Genomic DNA, 21,723 nt, shown 5'->3' with positions numbered 1-21,723 from the left:
TGAATCAGGTCCTGCAGAACGCCTGTTTGGGAGGAAGAGGAGTTAAGTTGCAGTCTCAGTGCTGTGTTTGTGACGTGTATGTGAAGTGAAATGCTGGGCTTTTTGCTCTAGGTCAATGCCAGGATTTCAAAGGCACTGAGCATCCCCACTGTGGGCTGTCGAGCAGTGGGCACCTCCTCTCTTCCCTGAACAGGCCCCACACCCATGGCCATGCCCTGCTCAGGCAGTGCTCGTTCCCTGTTGCTCTTGCACAGGCAAGGGGTCTGATGTAGCCCCCACAATTTTGTGTTTTGTAAAGCAGCAAGGAAGCAGGAAAGGGTTTGTTTCCTTTGGCAGTGGTGGGGTACGGCCTCGGGGCCACCCTTTTGCCCAAGCCAGGTGCCAATGGGTCCTTGTGCTGGCTGTTGGGCTCTCAGTGGCCATGAGGGGAGCTCCCTCATGGGGTGAGGTTGAAGGGTACCCCGTCCACACTCACAAGCCCGGGGCTGTGACATGGCCACCTCTCCCTTCTCCTGACCCAAATGGGACAGCAGGTGCAGGGCACAGCCCTGCTTGGTGCTCCCTGGCTTGTATCAGGAATAGTGCAGCCAGCAGGACCAGGGAGGTGATCATCTCCCTGTACTCTGCTCTGGTGAGGCCGCACCTCAAGCACTGTGTTCAGCTTTGGGCATCTCACTACCAGAAGGACATTGAGGCCATGAAGCATGCACAAAGAAGGGCTACGAAGCTGGTGAGGGATCTGGAGCACAAGTCCTGTGAGGAGCGGCTGAGGGACCTGGGGGTGTTTGGTCTGGAGCAGAGGTTCAGGGGAGACCTCATTGCTCTCTGCAACTGCCTGAAGTGAAGCTGTGGGGAGCTGGGGGTCAGCCTCCTCTTGCAGGTACCCAGTGATAGCAGCAGAGGGAATGGCCTCAAGTTGTGCCAGGGGAGGTTCAGGTTGGAAATGAGGAGACGTTTCTGCTCAGAAAGAGCGGTCAGGTGTTGGGATGGGTTGCCCAAGGAGGTGGCGGCATCACTGTCCCCAGGGGTGTTCAAGGTTGGACATGGTGCTTGGGGACATGGTTCAGTGGGTGATGTTGGTCGTTGGACCAGGTGATCTTGGAGGGCTTTTCCAACCCTAATGATTCCAGGATTCCTGGTGTCCCTGAGTGGACAGCACCCACCATGGGGTTGAGGGAGGACTGAGGGGGGCGGGAAGGGACTTAGAAGGGCTGAGGGGGACTGGAGGTGACTGAAGGGGGCTGACGGTGGTTGAGGGGACTGGAAGTGACTGAATGGAGCTGAGGGGGCTGAAGGGCGCTGAGGGTGCCATCCCGCCCTCCCTCAGCAGCTCTGCTGCTGCTCCCCTCGCAGCAGGAAGCCGGAAACCATCTGAACGAGCCGCGTTAGCGAAAAAAAGGGGAGCGAGGCGGCTCCCCTCACCATGAGGCGGGGGGGGCGCCATCCCCCCTCCTCCTCCCCTCGCGCTTCCCCTTTCCCGCCTCAGCGGGCGGCGCGCGAGCCCCCGAGGCGCAGCAGCAGCAGCACCAGCACCAGCACTAGTGGCAGCAGTAGCAGCAGTACCAGCAGCACTAGCAGCAGCAGTACCAGCAGCAGCAGCAGCGCAAGCGCAGTGGTAGCGGCGGAGTTGTGAATGGCGCGGCTGTGCCCGGCCGGAGTTGGCGGGGCGGGGAGGAAGTCGGAGGGGAGGGGGCGGGGGCGGGCGGCGGCTGTGCGCGCGCGGCGGGGGGAGGAGGAGGAGGAGGAGGAGGAGGAGGAGAAGAAGAAGGGAGGGGGGGGGCGCCGGCTGGGGGCTAACAAAGGGCGAGGCGTAGCGCCGGGGCTGGGACAGGGAGGAGGAGGAGGGACGAAGGGAGGAGGAGGAGGAGGAGGAGGAGGAGGGGGGAGGAAGGGCAGCCGGCGGCCCCACCACCATGCCGCGGGTCGTCCCCGACCAGCGGAGCAAGTTCGAGAACGAGGAGTTCTTCAGGAAGCTGAGCCGCGAGTGCGAGGTGAGGCAGAGGAGGGAGGGAGGAAGGCTGAGGGGGGGAGGCTGGCCTCAGCGAGGGGAAACTTTCCTCATGGGGACCTGGAGGGGTGTGTGTGTGGGGGGGGGTAGCGCAGTCTGTGCGCCGCGCTGCCCCTTATCTTCCCCCCCTGATTGAGCGCCCTGTGCCCCGCAGATTAAATACACCGGCTTCAGGGACCGGCCCCACGAGGAGAGGCAGGCCCGCTTCCAAAACGCCTGCCGGGACGGCCGCTCCGAGATCGTAAGTGGGGCTGGGGGGCGTTTGGGGGGGTCCCCGGGGTGGGTTTGGGGCCCCCTCGGGGCGCTGTGGGGGTCCCCGGGGCTCCCCCCGGGCTGGGACCGCGGCGCTGCCTCCCCGAAAAGTTTGGGTGAGCTCCGAGGAGGAGGAGGAGAGGAGGAAGGCGCCGAAGCAATTAAGCCCAAAGGCTCCTTGCTGGGTGTGGCGGGGCTCTGGCTGCTCCTCGGCCGGCCCTTTGCCCGAAAGTTGTGTTTGGGTTGTTTTTTCCCCCCCTTTTTTCCCCCCTTTTTCCTCTAAATAACAAACGCTGCGGCGCGGGCTTCGCAGCAGAGCGAGGATTCCCCTCAGGGGACGCAGGCGAGGAGCCCGCGGAGCCTTCACTTTCAGATTTTAATGCTTATTCTCTGAGGAAACAGTAATTTTCGGAGCTGAAATCGTCCAAAGGCGCTAGCTAAAAGTCCCCGAATGGGCTGCGTGATGTGTCCGTGAGCTCAAGCGAACGCTCTTCAAAATCAGGCTTTGGAAGTGGCAACTTGAGCCCTGTTTTCCCTCATTCATTAGGGTTAGCCCGGGCTCTGCTGAATTAAAGCGTGAGGCGAAGTGCGGCTCGCAGCAGCCGAGAAGTGACTGGCTATTTCCTGGTTTGCTTTCTGCTATATGTTCCTTCTGTAAGATCGGCGTGGTGTAGTGTTTCTGCGAGGCTGTTAACTCTTAACTGCTCCCCAAATGCAGAAGTAACCTCTTTTTTCGTTTAAAAGATAGTGAGAAAAGAAGGTAAAAGTTCCCTTCCCGCAGAAGCGACCCCTACTTTCACCTAGTTTGGTTTTATGGCGATTCTGTCATTTCCCTCAGCGTGGGTCGTAGTGTCGGCTAGGTTGGAGAAGACCTCAGAGATCACCTAGGTATTACTAGTCAGCTCACAGTGAAATCCTTTATGCACAACCGTACTGAAATATAATTGAATACTAATTACCACAGCCGATCCTGTTTATTTGCATTTCTGTGTAAAAGGGTATCCTTACCTTGTACTAAGTAACTTTATTTTACCTAGATCTTACCCATCTGTGGGTTTTGAACCTGTAATACTATTTTATGAGAGGCCTCCTGTTGTCAGTCTCCCTTATTTTAGTATGTTTTTGCATTCATTTTTCATTGTTTGCTCCCTTTAAAAAGTCACCAGGGAAACAATGGGTAGGTAAGGAAAACAATTGTCTGCAAGCATTTGAAGTTCCTGAACAGGTGAAAGTGCAGCGTATACCTGATTCCTTCCCTTAGAAAACAAACAAACAAAGGACGTTTAGCTTAGAACTAGCTTTCTAATGCCACATACGCAGTTATTTCTATAAATGGGAAATCGCTGTAGGTTCACCTTTGTACTTCTAAGCCTGCCGTCTTTCCCTGCCAGAACTTCATCCCTTGGAAGCCACCAGCAATGTCTGTTCTACATATTTTTTCATCTACTTAATTATAAAACAGCCTCTACATTTCTTGATCTGAAACATCTGGTTTTGTTCTGTGAACAGGGCACAAGCAGTCGGGTTTATTTGGAAACGTAGTGTGTGTAATGACTGATGTTAAAAAGAGCTAGCAGTTGTACTTTTTTTTTTTCAGTCTTGAATGTTTTTCCAGACATCAAGGATTTATTCTTTTATCTCCAAAGGGAGCCTTTGCAAATGACCTTACATATTTTTAAATAGACAAAAAAAAAAAAAAAGGCAGAGAACAGCTTAAGGATTTAACGTGGAACTGGCGATAGGTTGCTGGTTACTTCGATTAAATAGCTCTTGATTGAGCAAGGAAAATAATGACCAGTATTAATGGAAAAAGTAACTGAGATTGCTGTTTCACTGGTGTTAAATTGCTTTGATAACTTGAAAATAACTTTGCATTTGCAATTTGTTTTCGGAGGCTTCCTAACTGCGTTTGGTTGGAAGGCACTTGCTTGTGTTTACGTTGCCTAGATGTAGGTCAGATCACCCTGGTGCTACCTGATAAGCTTTTTAGCATTTCAGACAGAGCTTTAAAAGGCTCTGTATAGCAAATTACAATTTCGCTAATTTCAAGTTTACTACTTTGATAATAATGTGATGATGATAATTGCTATTTTATTCCTTACCTTAAGGGAAATTCTGGGTCCAGGGTAGTTCTCTGTGGTTACTAGCGAGACCGTTCTTCAATTTTTCAGTATTGACCAATGATTTTCACACACGGTATTTTAGTCGGGTGGTTTTATCTTTACAAAGGGAGAAAGCAGGCTTCAGCAATCAAGAGAGTAAGTTTTCCACACAGCTTTTAAAGAGCTGGTGGCCTAAATGTTGCCTGCATGACTCCATGAGGATGTGGGAATTTGTCTACTTTCATTTTCTTTTCTCTTTTTTTTTTTGCTAATATTATTCCCATGCTTTTTCACGTTCCTCCAGCACATGCAGGGGGTGGGAAGAATCGGGTGCTTCTCTGCCTCGCTCAGATTCCCAGAAAGCAAGGGAAGTTCTGGCCCAGTATCCCCAGGACCTATGGGTGCTGGAGCGGTCCAGAGGGCTGCAGAGGTTGCACTCCCGGGCACCTGGCATAAATTGAGGAGTGCAAAAGACGTATTTGCTAAAGATGCTGGGAGATGGGAAGGTAGTTTGTGTGTAGAGTAGTAACTTAGAGTAGCAAAGGGGGTAGGAGAAGCAAGCTGGATGCTAATGATCTGCAGCCCCTGGCAGTTTTGGTGCTTTTTGGGCAAGTGTATTGCTGATGAAGCTTCTGTTACCTTGATGGAAATGTCTCAGGGTATCATACTGCAAAGAAGTGTTAACGCACGGGTATGGTATCCCTTCAGTACGAGTAGGACAGATTCTTAATTTTTAATGATGTCAAGAATGGGTTTAGCAGGTGATTTAAAAAAATAATATATATAAAATAAAAAAATAGCCTGGGATGGAACTTGATTGTAGAGCATTGGTCTCCCGTGGTGGGGGGGAGGAAAGTCAAGACAAAGCACTTCTACTTTCAAAATGGGAGGTATTAATCCTGTGACAGTGTTGCAGTACATGACCGGAACTATCTTAAATAACATGTAGAGCTATTGTGTCATAGGCAGCAGCACGGTTATATTTATACCATGGAGCTGCTCTATTCTGGCTTGCTTGAAAGGAATCTGCTTGTCAGGAAAATCCAACTATTTGGGTAGTATCTGTATAGCTTTTAAGAAAAAAAAAATGTATTCTGGATTAATGACCATTTAAATCTAAGTGATCATGGTAATCAATACAGTGTGATTTGATTGCAACAAAACATGTTTGACCCTGAGATTTTGAGCAGAGTTGTGTTCTGGCGGTGTGTTCCAGTATTCGCATGCTTGAAGGATGCACTGTAGTGTATCAGAGAAGGGAGACACCGTGAATCAGATTGTGGAAGCAAAAACCTATTTTTTTCCCCATCTAGAAGTTGGCATGCTGCTTGGTGCTGATAAGATGTACAAATAAATACAGAGTTCCTAAAGAAAACAATCTTATTTTCATTGGAAGCCATAGGAAATATTTACTTGAGAGCAGTGTATGCTTTTTTCCAGTATGGTTAAGTTAGTCCCTCTAATGACTTTACAAAGGGCTGCAGCTGGGAGAAATTCCTCAATTCCTATTCCAAGGTGTTCTCCCTGATGCAGCATCCTGGATCTCACCACTTTCTTAATGTGACAGCAGGACTTTGTCCTGGGAACTTTAACAGAGCTGAATTGACGCTTGCTTGCAGAAAATGCAATAGGAATATCTGCTTTTCAGGTCAGATAACTGTTCATCAAGGTGCAAGTGTATTCTGAGAAGAAACAGCTCCTTTCCTCGCAAAAAAAGTTGTCCCTGGTAACAGGTCTCTGGAGTTCATTTTCCTCCAGAACGACTTCTTTTTAGGGATATGCAAGCTCTTTAAAAAGCGTAGGCAATTTTTAATGTTTTAGATACTAAGTTGGTGTAGGGTATCCAGACAGAACCGAAATGACAGATTCTAATGTCAGCAAAACTGATTTGAAAGAAGTATTGATTCCATGTTGTATTTTATATCCGAAGCAGCCAATGGCAAATGTTGTCAAAATGGAATCAGATGTTTGTAACTTAATACTTAAGAAAAATGATGAGTGCATGTTTTTGACTTTAAGTATTCTCTATGCTGCCTGGCTTAAGACATAAACTGATGTAAAAATAAATGACTGCCTGCATAATTTATGTAATGTCTTGCTCCCTGATCCTGTTTGTATTGATTTTTCTAAAAGGCTTTTGTGGCCACAGGAACCAATCTGTCTCTCCAGTTTTTTCCGGCCAGCTGGCAGGGGGAGCAGCGACAGACACCGACCCGGGAGTATGTCGACTTTGAAAGAGAAGGAGGCAAGGTAAGAAGGAAATTGCTGCAACTGAAAGAAACGTTTATGCTGTGCTTGTGGTCTGATTAGTATGGGCTGCGTGTATGATGTGAAATTACTAATAATTCCCATCTTGGTGCATGTAGGTAGTCTGCAAGTGTGACTGCAAGCCAGTACAATACTGGTATAAATATTAACATTGTTTTGAAGCGTGTTAATATTTTTGGAGGGAAACACGTGGCTGGTCCTGGTGGCTCTTCGTTATTTTGAAGAACAGAACTTTCTTCGGTCATGCTACCTTAGAATTTTGGGAACAGCTTAAATTGTTAATGGTGTATTTCTAGAGTGGTAGAGAAATCAGACGTTGGCTGCCCAGTTGTGGTGGGCTAACGAACATTTGCCTTCTGACCTCATTACTTCATTGGGTCTTAGGTTGCCAGTTGACACAGCAAGCAGTCAATGTGGTGTCGAGTGGAATGAGTCTTTCCCCCCCCCCCCCCCCCTCACTTTCACCATAAGTGGTAATACAGAATAAGCATTGCTTTCAAAATTGATTCGTGACATTTGATTTCTTTCTGAGGTGGCTGTCCCATGGACTGACACTGAAAGCAGGAGTTCCTTAATGACAGTGATATTACTGTGAAGCTGTGTGAGAATTAAAGCCAGAAACCTTGCTTAGTCTGGTCAGTTAAAATGAAGTTACTGAAATCGCTTATAACTGGTTTTGTTTTACAGGAAAAACATACCTTTTAGAAATGTAGATGCTGTCTCTTACCTATGCTGCTCTAGATGCCTTGGAACTGATCCAAAGATCACTGAAGTCAATAGGAGACTTTCTGCTGACCTCAGTAGGTTTGGACCAGCACTTAAGGCCTCTCGGCCTTTCAGGTTCAGGCTAATTTCTCTACAGCTCTTTGACTTTAAAGATTTTAATAGACTATAAAGTTCTGGCTTCTGCCTAAAAGTTTTTGCCCAATCTCATAATGAGTAGCAGTTAACATTACCAGATCTAACAGGCTGGAGGAAATATTTGAAGCGTGTTCAGGGTTGACGATATATTGCATCTTTTAACTGCTGCTAGGTAGGAAGATAAATATTTCCTATGGTGGGAAAAACCTGGTTGGAAGAAAAAAATTCCTGAGGGCAGATATGGTATTTGGAATTGAACTTAACGAGTTTTTTTGGAAAAAATTGTTTTCCGTTCAGTCCTGTGAGGCTTCCAGAAGTTTGACGAACCGGGGGAGAAGGAGTGAAGTTGGCTATGCTGGGCACTGACTGCTTTGCTTTGCTAAGGAAGCTGAATTGAATCTGGCTCTTACTGAAAAATATTGATTCTGGCTCACAATTGAATGAGGAATTTTTCTTGTAATGTGTAAGAAGACTGAGGTCTTTCTTCTTGCCAGTTCAAAAATAATTTTATTTACTCCTATATATTTTTTAACTTTATTTTCCCTGAATGAATTCTTAAAGTACTGAACTATTTCATCCATTTCCTTGTGTTGGCTTAATCAGGTAAGAACCAGGCAGATAAGCTGCGTATTAGAATAGAGCAGGAGTCTCTTCATGTGTGCCACTCCCTGTTTTATGTCTGTTTACAGTAAATTCTAGAGTGCTTCACTAGATTGTTCAGTCTTTCATCCAAAAAGAGGCTGGAGGTGGACACACTAATAAATGGGATTAGCGTTATGCTCCAGGACAAGCAAATCACAAATTTGCCATTGTAATCAGGCTTTACTATTGTAAATCACGTGTGAACGCAGGCTCTGCACAAAATTAAACTCGCCTGAAAGTAAGCCACTCCCATAACTTCAGAAGAGGAGCAAGCAGAACGGGAGAGAGCTGCTTACGTTATCAACAGAAACAGTTAAGTGTTTTATCAGTTGAATGGTCTGAGATTTTTTTGTTCTCTGTAGATTTCTGTAGCCTGGCTTTATTAAGAATTTCTTTCATAGGCTTCGGCAGTCTCTTAACGCCATGTGATTTCTGTAGCTCTGTGCAACATTGTTTTATGAGCTTTGATTCTTGAGGCAGTGCATAATGTGTGTTTGTTCATCACTGGAGCTAAGCCAGCAAGGCATGTTTTTAATTATATGAATAAAAAAAGGCTATGGGGGGAGCTGTCAGTTAATTATTATTTTAGGCATTAGTTTGAGATCTAGAATGCAGATAAACTTTCCAGCGCTAGAATATTTATATTCTGGAATTCTGCTTCACTGTTTGGCCAAGCAAGTGATGGCCCAAAATAGTTTATCCAGAGTTTGAGCGTGTCACTGTTGTGCCCAAGGAGCTTTGTACATATCGACAAAGTTACCAGCGTGGCATCTGCTGGGATTGCCTTCTTAAATGACTGAATTTTAGAAAGAGAAACACCCTTGTGAATCCACGTGAAAAGTCAGGACTCTGTAAATATTTCCTTTGTAGGCTTGAGGTTTTTCAGCCTGGTATTTCTTAACGCGGGGATTTTTCCTATGCTTTATTTGACTTTTAATGTTTCTGGTGTTCATGATGGTTGGGTAGGCCACTAGTGGATACCCAGTCTTCGTTAATTCAAAAATAGAACAGCAAAGTGTTCACTTGAATTTAAAATGAATAGAAATATTGAGCTGAATCGTTTAATATCGTATGTTCTCTTTGTTTATTAGCAAAAGTAATTAGGTATTTTAGAGTTGTTGTTTTTTTTAGGTTTGTCATAGCGAAAGAATACAGAGCAGTAAAACTTGCTCCTTAGATTCCTGGACTGTAGGAATTGTAGGATGCTATTTCATTGCAGCCTTGTGTGGGGTGGGGAGTGCCAAATTGAGAGTGTGTCCTCTGTCCAGATACCTGAATCGTACTGAGGCTTCCTGGTCCCGCGTATTGTCAGGTAGCATCCGTTTCTTTCTTTTCTTTTTCCTTTAAGAACACACAAATAAATGTTTTTAAGAAACCCAGAGGCAGGTGGTGTAGTAGCATCATCTGTTGGCTGAAATCTCATTGTCCCCTTGTTCTGTTAAGAACTGTGAGATCAATTTTTTTCATCATTCATTTTGTATTCTTTTCACAGTAAGATAAAATACCTCTGTTTTTTCTTTCATTTTTCTAAGTCTTATATATAGCTCTGGTCTTTCTTGCCTCAAAGCATGTTAGTTCTCAGATGTTCTTTTATTGTTTAAATATCGGTTACTGCGCCGATGAAGTGTGTGAAGTTGTTCTACTTCCCCTCTCCTTTCTAATACTCTTCTCCATCTCATTTCTAATGCAGCTGAACTTCCTGTCTGCTGCTCAGCAGCAGCTGCTCATAAACCAGAATCTTCAGCACAGGCTTATTTTAGTGCCATACACGGCAAACTCCACGATTCTGGAGCACAGCGCGTCAGACAGGCTTGAAATCGATTTGGGGTACCTGGTACACCACACATGAGATGTAGTTGGGCTTTCTGCTCCCTAGGCCATTATCTCTGTTCCAGCCATAAGTAAAGAATACTGGACTTTAGTTTTCTTCCTGGTAGTGCTGAGTTTCTCCTCATGTGCCGTTTTTCTGTCCTAAGTAGGAAATTTACGTAGCTTGAAGTTGATTTTAATTGCTTCGATGAATCATAAAACCTGGGATTTCTGTCACACTGGAGACACCACAGCAGTTACAGAAATATAATGAGTGAGAGAGGTGGTGTATTTGAGTAAAAACTAAATTTAAATGGCAGTCAACAGTGCTCATTTTGCACTTGTCCCCTTCTCTCACGAGAATTAGTTATGTGGTTTGATGAATAGCACTTGTCCCCACAGCAACTTTTTCTTCTGACGTCAGCAATAAACTTTGGCGGGTGATTGGGATGACATATTGACCGCTCTGTTTCTTGAGCAAATGCAGTTTCTAGTCAAACATAGGATCATGGTGTACCCAGCAGGATTTGCTTGGAAAACGAAAGCTTAATTTATGAGTAATGCCTGAATACCTCTGCTAACCTGCGTTGAATCAGAGGTTTCTTTGGTTCACACCTCTATTTGAAGAATTTAGCTGAAATATTACTTCATCCAAACCAAGTTGGAGTAGCAGGTTTTTTTGGTACGCTTTTGAACAAAGAAGAGAATCTAACTTACGGTTTCAGCTCTCAGTTCTTACACCGCTGTAGTGCCAAAGAGCTATTTTCTTTACATTGCTCTATTTTCAGCCCACCACTAGCTGGGACCTGGGGAATTTTTCCATCTAAAATGTTCTCACTGCTGGTGGAGTTGCTGTATGTGTTCCCTGGAAGAAAGGAGCTTTGATGGTGTGCTACCGTCTCAGCCATGAGATAAATCACCAAGACTTTGTCATTTCTACATGGTGGCATGTAAGGTGTGACAGATAGCAAATGCCAGCATTTAAGCAGTGCTGTGCACATTGTGTGGCTTGTCTCTTAGTATGTGAGGCCATCTGCTGAGGACGGTCCGCTTCCCAGGAGCTGTCCTGCAGGACTGCAGAGCAGCCTTGCTGCTTCACAGATGAAAGCTCAGGAGTTGAGGATCCTTGCGTGGCTTTCTACAGTCCCTAACTGATCTTTAGGCTAGCTCCTAATGCCCCAGTGGATTAGGGTAGCAGTATTTTAGGGCCAAATAGCGAGCCTGTTCAGCTGCTGATCTCTCCCTTTGTTTTAGCAGAATAACACAGGATTACTCTTCTGGCTTATTTTCAATTTAGCACAGGAACACTGAGCAGAGGACATCTGAGTGGAGCCCTGACGAAGCCCCCATCACTGATGCTCGCTTGTGGCTCTCAGGCTCCTTCTGTAGGTGTTGAAGAAGAAAGTCAGTGTGTGTTTGTTCTGACAGCAGGTACACAGGGTTGGTCTTGTAACCAGTTCATGTTCAGCCTGACAAAACAGCTTGCTCATTTCTTTGCTTATTTATTGGAGTTGTGTGTCAGGGGTCCTCTAAAGCCTTAGTAGGTAAGAATCCACTTTCCTACACGGTCCCCTTGATCAATTTGATACAGGATTGTGTGTATGGTCTGCGTAAATATTTCTAGTAGATGCATGTGTTTTTACGTTTTATGATGGCGTGTTTAAGATCTCTTTTATTTTAGCAGAGACTGCTCAGGTTCCTCTCTTTCTCCCTGCCCAGATATGTCACTTTGTTTATGTGTCTATAGCCTTTTTCTTTAGCAGAGAGTGAAACTTGCTTGTTTTAACTAGATACTTCGAGGTGGTATTCTTTATGACCTGCTGTTGCTTCCAGCAGAGCTACCAAATTGAGACTCCTGTTGAAGCTGAGTAGTCACAGCATCCATATTTGCTCTTTATTTTCCTTCAAAAATGGGAAATTCCTCTATTTGCGTCCTGTTCGTACACTGTTAACAGGAGCTTGTTGCTGGGGGGGAAGAGAAATCTTTAGAGCTCCTAGCTTGTTAGGTACATATTGTCCTGTGCTGGCAGGCAGCCACGGGCTGAGGTTTGGACAGTTGTTCCTGAAGACTGATTTATCCTAGGGTGCTCTCCTCCATTAGAGCATGAGTCACAGCGGGCATCTCTCATGTGACAAGTATCCACAGCCTTTTCCCCTTAACCCGTTCTCTCCCCTGTCCTCCAAATACTTCTGTCACCGCGTCTGTCACCGCATGCAGCCTTGTTCATCCTTTCTGGTACATGACACGCTTGTGCCATTTTGAAGCAATGCTTATGAACCGCACTTAAAAACATGTTTGTGCCATTTGTGGTGCCTGCCTATTGGCTCTCGCTGTAGGTCCCAAGTCCTTAAGATCTGCCATCAGTAAACCTTTTTTTGATTAGCTTTTATTACATGTTGTAGAAGCAGTTATTCAGTCATACTTTATATATAACCTCAAGCTTTTTCCAGAGGTCTAAATGCATCCATTAGAGTTGTATAGACAAGACGTCAAAATTACTCATACCCATCCTCCTAGAGTTTCCCAGAAGAGAAACAAAACCGGGGCAAGTTAGTGAGCTAAATTTTGCATTTGGGAACCGGTGATGATACATAAGGACAGATGAGTGTAGCGTGGATGAAAGCAGTACTTAAGATCCCTGCAGCATAGACTTTGGAAGAAATCCAGACATTTGGATTGTTGAATCCTCTTGTTTGCATATCAGTCTCCACTTACTAAACAAAGCTGTTAACATTATGCTTCTTTGCTCTTCTTTTAAATGAATGAGAAAAAGATGAGCATCGCTGTTGAAGATGTCTGTTTCTTTGTGAAAAATCACTTAATACCTCAGTCTCAAAGAAATACTCAATAAGGTGATTAAACGCTAGCTACAAGAAACTCATTTTTTTTGCAGAGTTACTGAAGTGTTTCTTCAAGCTTTATTGTCCTAAGCACAAGTAACAAAATGAGCTAATTAGTTTGCTTAATTGCATATTTGATGTTTAGCAAGTTGGCCTGGTGAAATATGTACTGTGACAATAATATAGATAAAATAAGGACTTTTTCTCGTGCAAGGTTGCTGTTCCAAGCACATACGAGTATTAATGAGCAGGTCATATTCTGGGGAATAGTTGATCTGCAGATGTTTTATCCATATATTTTCTGCAACTTGTTTTATCTGTTCCTCTGGTATAAATGCAGAGCACAAAATCTATGGAAAGTGTCATGAAAAGGTTTTAAATCTGTCATAACTTTTCAAGTAAGGGTCGTGAAACATCAATTTTCTATTGAAATAGAGTGACTGAGGACAGAATGGTGTCTGTCACAGATCTCAATTCAAGGTCTGAAATCTAGGGAAGAAAGCAGCTGTGGGAGAGTAAGTGGGAGCCTTTATGTCATGGCATCATAGAATTGTGATGTCCTCATGAAATCCTCTTGATAGCGACCAAGAAGCCGTGAATATTGATGAAACCGTTCAGAGGTGATGAGAAGAAATTATAGCTTGCTTCCAGATAGTGTATTCCTTTAAAAAATGGAAGGGGAGGGAAAAAAAAAAAAGGAAAGCCCACATTCTTTGGTAGAGGCAATATTGGGCTTTTTTTGTTTTCTTTTTGGAAAACTAATATAAGCCTAGAGAATGCTTAAGAATGGGAAAGCTCAAGCAGGAAAGCGTCTAGACAAAATAAAACAACTACGGTAGTGTATTTTTCTCATGCTGCTAAAGAGTGTTTGGGGATTTCTTCATAAAGCCTGCATGCTTCTCTGGTTGTTATTACTACTATTTTTTTTGGATGTTGAGGGCAACTACTTCCCCTTGGGTATGGGAGCAGCGGGCAATCATCTTGTATCCGGATGCTTCCAACAAGGGGAAGCAGAGCACAGTACCCTGCGATGTGACTGTAAAACCTGGTAGCCTGGTGGGTTTCCATCAAGGAAAACTCGGGTGTTTAGTTACAGCAGACCAGAAAGCTGGTGTTTGTAATCACTTGCAACAAAATTCATGGAACACACAGGATGGCACTTTCTTGACAAAGCAGTCAAAGAAGCAGCAGGAATTTTTTTTTTTAGCTCTGTTCCGGTATCTGGAACTTGAGGCTCAGGCTTTTGAGGAAGTATAACTCATGTCAGTTATGATTGCTTTTTGTTTTTTGAACTTAAAGAAAAAGAATCAGTAGGTGGCCTATAGGGAGCAAAAATAAATAGTGCATAAGGGTTTGAATCAGTTCCCCTCTCCCACGGACCATGTTGGTTCTGTTGGTTCTGTCCTTGCTTGGTCGTGCATTTTGACTTACTAAAGGTATGGTTACATTATTCACCATCTTTAACTGAATTTTACAGATTTCCAAAGGATTTTGCTGTTTGGAGAACTTGCTATTGAGAATATATCTGCAAATGTTACTTCACTAAAGGAAATTCTAAGCCATTGCTAACGATGATTCTCTGCAGAAGCTGATAATTTTCTACAGAGTAACTTTGACACTATAAAATTTTATTGGGTGATGAGCGCTAAGTAGTTATGTTATGCAAAAAAACAAAAATGACTAGCTCGGATTGTTTTACGGCTTGATGCTGTACTACTTGTTGAATAAATATTCATGCACTAGTCCTTGACTGCACTTCTTACTGTATGTGCCTAATTTCTGTGAAAGAACCTGATTCAGTTATGTTTGTGGTTAGGAAAGTACAGCAAAACGAATCAAATGTAAAAGTACAGAAAAATGAATCTAACTTTTTTTTTTTTTACATTTGTACCATCTTTTTCTTTATTCTTTTTTTCTTCACCTACCAGTTTGTGCCCATCTTTCCTCCTTTTTTTTTTTTTTTTTTTTGTCTTTTTCCCTTTGGAAGTGATGAACATTTCTCAAGCCAATTTTGGGGGTAGGAGAAAGGCCAGATAGTAAGTGTCATCATTGTTACTGTGTTTTGATACTTGGATTAGTTTCAGGAAAAAAAAAAAGCCAAGGATTTCAAGTGCTGTGGATGCTGCAGCTCCTTCAGAATAGCTTTGAAGGATGAGGGCCAAAGGCCAACCTCACCCAACACAAGATCTTATGTCTTGTCTGTCAGATAGCCTCGCTCTTCTCGCTTTGCATGTTAGCTTTAGCTGGAAAGGATCAGAAGGAGTACCTCTTACTCCTGTTCAAGTTCTTTTTTATGGGTGTGCCAGTTCTTCTATTGTTTAATTATTTTTAAAAGGGGACATCTGGTCTGTCTTTGTGCTTTTTTCTTTTCTTTCCCCAGTAAGTTCTGGTTTAATGCAGTTTATTTGTACAGCTTGTGGGCCTTTTTCAGTTTTTCCAGACTTAGATCCTGCTTAAGGGGGAGGCTGTCAAAGTGCTCGAGAACAAAATGAAGGCAGAAAGGGCAATTTTTCTTTCTCCTCTCTTGCTCAGGTCAGCTCCCAGGTGGTTTTTATTAGTTGCTTGGCCATATTGTCAAAATCAGGTATTTTTCTGGTTGAGTACACTCTCATTACACGTTTCAAATTCTCAGTTTAAAAACACAGGTTTAAGAGACTGTTTATTTGCACACAAGTGGCATGATATAAATACTATGTTTTAGATAAACCTCTCTTTCTAAACCTTCTTTGGAGTTTCTAGCTATAACTGGCTTTTGTTATAATATTTTCTGAAAGCTTGAAAAGAACTAATTTCCCTACCAATTTTGAAATTTGTGTCTGGAAAATATGTTCTGTCAACGTGGCAGAGAACAGTGTGTGTCCCTGTTAGTGAACTGGTTTTGTGAGCAGGAGAGTTTCTCAGTTACATGTGTGCATTCTTGGAGAAACAGAACAGCAGTGGTCTCTGCAGTATTTTGCTGCAACAGCATTCTTGTTAAATGTTGCTCTTAGAAAAATGGGACTTTTTAAATATGTGCCCTTTTGGGAGAGGAGATGTAAAATCCAGATGTAACGATGAAAGACCCTGTAAATTTTCACAGGGGAAAACCCCACCACGTATTTGCCTTTCAGATTATCCCGATGTTCTGCTCCTTGCAGTTTTGCTGATTCTGAGTTCTAGCTCTGTGGTTGGTTTTTCCTATTTGAAGGCACACAGTCTGAGCATGAAACATTTAATGTTGGGAAGCACTGGGGCTTTTTTGTAGCAACACTGCAAAAAAAAAAAAAAAAAAGCCACCTGTTCTTTACTTTGTATTAGGGTGTTTTTTGGGGGTAGTTTTGGTCAAGTGTAGTGTGTATTTCCTTCTCAGTCCAACTACAATATTTTGGAAAGATGAACCGTGTCTGCAGATGTTTATTAAACAAGTATTGTTTCTGTACAATAGCATGTTAGATTTTTCTATGCTAACTTTTAAGCATAAGTACTGACCAGTCATCTTAATCCAGGGAAAAAATGCTGAGGTCTCCACAGATTTTAATCACATTTGTTGTTCTGACATCATTAATGATTCATGCCTGTTTTTAGTTACAACTTGTTATTTAGTTAGCTGAAATAGTAACCTGCATCATTTAATGAAGTGTTGATCTGCTTTGGAAACAGAGTCATGGTTCCATAGTTTAGCTAATTACACAAAACAAGAAAAAGATAATTTTTATAGAAATGACTTGAAGTGACTTGTAAATTCTAGCTCCCCAGTAAAGTTGAAAAAACAATTTTCTACTTTTATTTTTCCAACTTAGAGAAACCAAACCAAAAATCATCACTGTAGCATTTTGGCGCTATAGAAAGTGTGTTGAGAGAGGCTTTGGCACAGCTCTGACACTGCTCCCAAGATGGTTTTAGCAGGGGTCTGTACCCGAATTTCTTTACCTGAATTTGCTTGTAAAAATGGATGGTGCTGTGCTTGTAATTGTATCTAGACAGGCATTTCCCAAAACTTGAGTTCTGTTTATGATAAAGCCCAGGTGATTTCTGTATGCACACCTTAGAACCGACCCAGGTGCATCCTGCCAGGCAATCAGGCTTTGCTCTGAAACTGGAAATTACAGCGGGCATTTTCTGAGCTGGTTCTGCAGCTCTGAATCTGAGTGCCTGCTTTCCTGAGGGAGTATGCTAAGGGAATGCTGTCGCTTGTTGTCCAAATGCATCTGCTGTAGCCAGACAGCTAAAATAAGTACTCGGGGTGTTCTTTGGTGGAACTTACTGAGTGTTTTTTGAGTTTTTTTTTTTTCTTGATTGCAAAATGCCTCAAGCTAATATTTCAGGTTGCATCTTGAATCATCTTTGCCATTAGCATGTGTAAATTCATAAGTTTCTTTGGGGGGGGGATACATTTATGAGTCTAAAACTTGTGCTAAAACAATCCCACAACCAACACCACCAAAAAAAGTTGCATTCTTCTGAATCCTGAATTTAGCGTGAACAATATTTCGGTACCTGTCAAACTAAAATAAATGTTGCCCTAAAAGGGGAAATACAGGGGTTTAATATCTTAGCAACAATTTTAATTGCTTATGTGCAACGCGGCCATGCAAATAATAAAGGAATTAGCCCTGTGCTCAGCTATTTTTACTTCTTTCTCGTTGCTATTAAAATTCTCATACAGACTGTTAGCAATCCATGGGATAGTTTGTAGTTCAGCAAATTCTTTTCTTCAATATGATTTGTTCCTGACAGTTGGTGTATTTGTATTTCTACTGCTTTTTGTTCTTAAAACAAAAAAAAAAGTGTGAAAGGCTGCATTTAGAAATCTATTTTATTTTTTTTCCAAGCATAGTAGTCTAGATTGAGATTCAGCAAGCATAGTGGTATGAATATTTCTGTTTTGCTTAAGGAACTGACCTTTGTCCTAGCTGATGAAATAGGGTTGCTCTATTTAATTCTGAATGTTAAGAATTTCTGGAAAGAAAGATTCTAAAAACTAACGTCTGGGATGGCTTTCTTGCATTTTGTCTGTTTTTATGGTGTGTGTAGCTAACACAGAGGAAAGCTAAGAAGTTGAAAAGGGCTTTTTACAGAGAACGTTTCATGCCCTACCGTAGACTGATCATTCCCAGTCTTACCAGCCTCTTCCCAGGTTCCTTACCCAGCCAGAAGCTACAAGAGAAATACCTTCACATGCATGATGAGGATGAGGAAGAGCCGAGCCATCAGAGCAGGCTGCAGGTGGAGAGATGATGGTGGTGTGCGGGGTGTCCTGTGCCCACCGCCCTGCCCTGCAGTCTCTCATCAGCATCTGTGCATGAGCTGCTGAGGGCCTGCGGTGATTTGGGTGCCACCCTTGAGGGACCTACGGGCTGTATTCATCGTGAAAACCACAGCTCGGTCATCCACGTACGGCTCTTTAGGAAAGAGTCGTGTTTTGTCAGGAAGTATCACTTCCTTTGCGTTTTTACAGAAGGGTGTGAAGTCTGAACTCGAACAGAACCTTGGTTTTGTAGGGTGGAAACCATTTCAAGATGCAGCTTTCCAAGTAACTTGAAAACATTTTTCTTTTGTGTTTAAAGGCATGATAATTGTACACTTTGAAGTGAGATAGATATAAGGATTGATATAAATTTGTTGGCTTTTATGAGCTCTTCCAGTTTGTAGTGATGCATCTGTAGTTCTCAGATTAAAAGCACCAAAAAGTGTTGTTTTCCTGGTGATTTTAAATGGGATTTTTTCCTCCATTTCCATTCACTGTTTTGGCCCCAGGGCTCTGTCACAGAGGTTCTGTTTCAGAAGGAACCGATGCTCTGACACTTGCTGTAAACTACATTGACTTGGTTATTTTTCGTTAGTTTCTTTTATTTATTGATCTCATGTTTTAAGTCTGAAGCCTTGCATGGAGGTGTCAGCTTCTACTGCAACTTCAGATGTTCAAGTAATTTAGCTCCGAAATTTGAAGTGTTCTTTTTCCCTAAATAAATAGCTAAGGGTTTTAGTGTCTGTTCTGTTGCAAAACTTCAGATGGTGTTTTCTTGGCCTTTCATCAGCTGCTGCTCCCCTCCTGCCCTGCTCCCTTTCTGAAGCCCTCTGATCAGGATGCTCACACGAGAGTCACGGTGTCTGGGGAGGGCAGGCTGACTCAACAGCCATGCCAAATTGGTATGGCAAGACCACAGCCTTTTATTTACGAAAACGTCTGTGTACTCCTTTGAGACTTCTGTTAAAGGAAAAAGATGAATGTACGGTTTCCTCTTTGACTAGGTAGTCTCCTTTTACTCAGCAGCGTCCAGAGGTGGTGGTGGTGTGAGAAGCTGAAACGATGAGGTTAGCCTTAACCCATTTAACATCTTTCGTACTCGGGGTAAATGTTTACAGCTGTTTCTTTCTTAGTGGTCAGTGTTTCATACGTGAAGTCACCGGGGAGGCTGCTGTTGAAATATTTCGAAGCAGGGTATGATTCAGGGGAAGGAGCAGGACTGGGGCGTACGTACGTGGCTCGTGTGAGCGGTTATGAATGGGCAGCCGTGTGACGAGGCAGAGGGTGAGTCAGGACCCAGTGGCTTCTGAAAGAATGCCTTTTGCTCCAGCCTGCTGGGAAAATGAAAACAGACGGGAGGGGACGGCACCACTTGGCTGGGGACTGGTGTTTCCTGGGGGGGTCAAGTCCGTCCCAGCAGCGGTACGGTGCTGATTCATTAGTCAGTGGGTGGTGAGAACCGAGTGCTGTCTGGGGGAGGAAATGGCCAGGGTGCTTTAGGGAGAAGGAACATTTTCTCTAACTGCAGGATGTGTGGATGGAGCGTTCAGATAGCGTATCTGCATCGCATCAGTTAAATACCCTGGTGTTGTGAGATAAGGATTTACTAGAGGACAAAAATAGGATGTGAAACTGAGGTTTTACGTCTTGTGCTCAACTGTTCTCAATGACAAGAAAAAAGGTGTTTGTCTGCTTCACTTTATTCAAATCAAGTCTGGCTTCTACGGTAAGAACGAGCGGTGTTACTTGAGCCAAGCCCCTGATTTTTATTTTTTTTTTCTTGGAACAGCAAAGTTAACTCTCAGTTGCAGTTGGAGAAGGTTACTAATTCAAATTCAGGTGAAGAAAAATAACGTAAAACATTTCAAAGAGCACCAAAGGGAAGGTGAGGTGAGATGCTGCATGTTGAAAGCATGGCACAGAGGTCTGCTGGTGTGTTGAGAAAGCACAAGCACAGCTCAGCTACATTGAGCCTAATGGATTTGTGCAGCATCTTCCCAAGTTCACATGTGTTTGTGGTGTTGCTCATCCTCAAGCCAGGTAATCTGCCCTGAGATAAGCGTGTTTACTCCTCCTGGCTTTTAGGGCAGCAAACAGAGCATTTGTTTGAACTCTGAGAGCCAACCTGTTTCCAGCATCAGACATGTCTGCTTTTCTCTTTTTTTTTTTTTTTAAAAAAAAAAAAGTCTAATGCTACAGTGGTTTATAGTGGGAGTTGTAAGTGGAAATTGTATCTTGAAGTGAAATGAAATTTTTGCGTAACAGCCACCAGAACAAAAATTCAGCTGCTTTAAGCTAGTAAGAAGTACGGATTTCAATATGTGACAGTTTACCTAGGTCTCCAAATCTTACAAGCCTGGCTCCTAAATGCTCTTATTGAACGCACCAGATGGGTCGGGAATGGTTTATAAGATTATATAAATGCAGTTAATCTGGGGTTAGCAACAAAGCCTTGAAAGAGTTTTTCTAGCAAAGTCATCCTTTTATCTGGTTTTAATCCAAGTCTTATAGTTCAGTAATATTAAGGGGGGGAATTGGGATCTTTATAGAAATCAGGTGGCTTTTTTCCTTTGCCATCTTGCTGTGGTTGTCATCAGGCAATTTTCAGAACCGAGCTCTGAAAGTTCTTAAAAGATAACTTTGTGCTGGATTTTGAGGTGTGCTAACATCACGCGATCGTAGACAAGGGCAGTAATTTATTAATGTTCTGTTAGGTTTGGAAATGGAGAGGGAACCAGCATGGCTTTATCTGAAAAGAAGGAAATGTGTGGTTAAACGGTTTTGGCTTCAGTCTTAGGTGGTTTCCATTCCCCAGAAAGAAGAGAGGGGGGAAAGGAGTCTAAATTCCTTTCTCTACAATAAAGGAAAAAAGCGCTGGTTTGTTTTATTGTGTGTAGTAATGAGAGAGTTCATGCGCAGGCACATGCAGCTTTCAGTGTGAATTACACTAAATTTGAGTGATTATATGGTAACTCCCAACTCAAATAGCTTGCTAAGAAATTCACCCTGTCAGAAGTGAAAAACATTCATTATCTGGGGTTTGATGCTAGGAGAAGCGAAGCCCCGCTGAAACCAGTGGTGTAAAGCTTTCAGGGCTCTGATTGAGGAGCAAGGGCAGGGTACCTTATGCTTTATCTCGAGAGGTCAGGCTTCTTGCCTGTGGCTGGCGAGCTGCTTTATCAGCTGCTGCTCAGCGTGCCTCAAGCAGATAGCAGGCATCAGGAATCACATCCCTTCTGTCAGCTCCTTCCCCGTGTGCCCCCTTGACTTCTGAAAACTTCCAGCAGTGCTTGGGCTTCGGGTGATGCTCAGGGTACTGGCTGTGAGGCACTGAGCCCTCGCAGCTGCACCTGAGCTACCTCTGCTTGCTCTGAGCTACCCAAAGCTCGCATGGACCGCATGAGCAGCTGCAGGGTAATTGGACAACACTGTTGAAACATGGCAGGCAGTGACAGCCTGATAGCCCTATTCAAATAAATGAGCAAACAAACAAAAAAATCCCTTCTGGGCAACCTGCAGAGCTAAATGTTATCATTTCTGGGAATGTTGATGGGAAATCAAAAAATTCCAGGTTTCTGCTTTGGGCCAAAAGTTTGGGGAAAGTAAGTGAAAGGTAAACTCTAAACTGAGATCAGCAATTTTTTTTTAGAAAAAAACAAGCAGTGTTAGAGTACAGGTTGTCAGGTCTGTCAAGACCTGTAGCTGGGTTTATG

General features: G+C 43.5%; 1 protein-coding gene across 6 annotated transcripts in view; it reads left to right on the top strand.

Moving 5' to 3' along the window:
- Positions 1 to 1,839: 1,839 nt before the first annotated feature.
- Positions 1,840 to 21,723, top strand: part of CBFB (core-binding factor subunit beta) — a 41,849-nt gene continuing 21,965 nt past the window's right edge. For all 6 annotated transcript variants that reach the window (XR_014318357.1, XR_014318358.1, XM_082770143.1 and 3 more), the window contains exons 1-3: positions 1,840 to 1,991; positions 2,163 to 2,249; positions 6,496 to 6,612. Coding sequence is in view for 4 of the 6 variants with exons in the window: in XM_082770143.1 (XP_082626269.1) it covers positions 1,914 to 1,991; positions 2,163 to 2,249; positions 6,496 to 6,612 (282 nt within the window). In the remaining 2 variants the exon portion in view is untranslated. The remainder of the gene's footprint in view (positions 1,992 to 2,162; positions 2,250 to 6,495; positions 6,613 to 21,723) is intronic.

Source organism: Aythya marila (genome assembly GCF_965140915.1).
Source record: "Aythya marila genome assembly, chromosome: 12".
NCBI classification, from domain to species: Eukaryota; Metazoa; Chordata; class Aves; order Anseriformes; family Anatidae; genus Aythya; species Aythya marila.
Note: the sequence above shows the minus strand (reverse complement) of the source record. Positions and strands in the feature narration are given on the sequence as shown.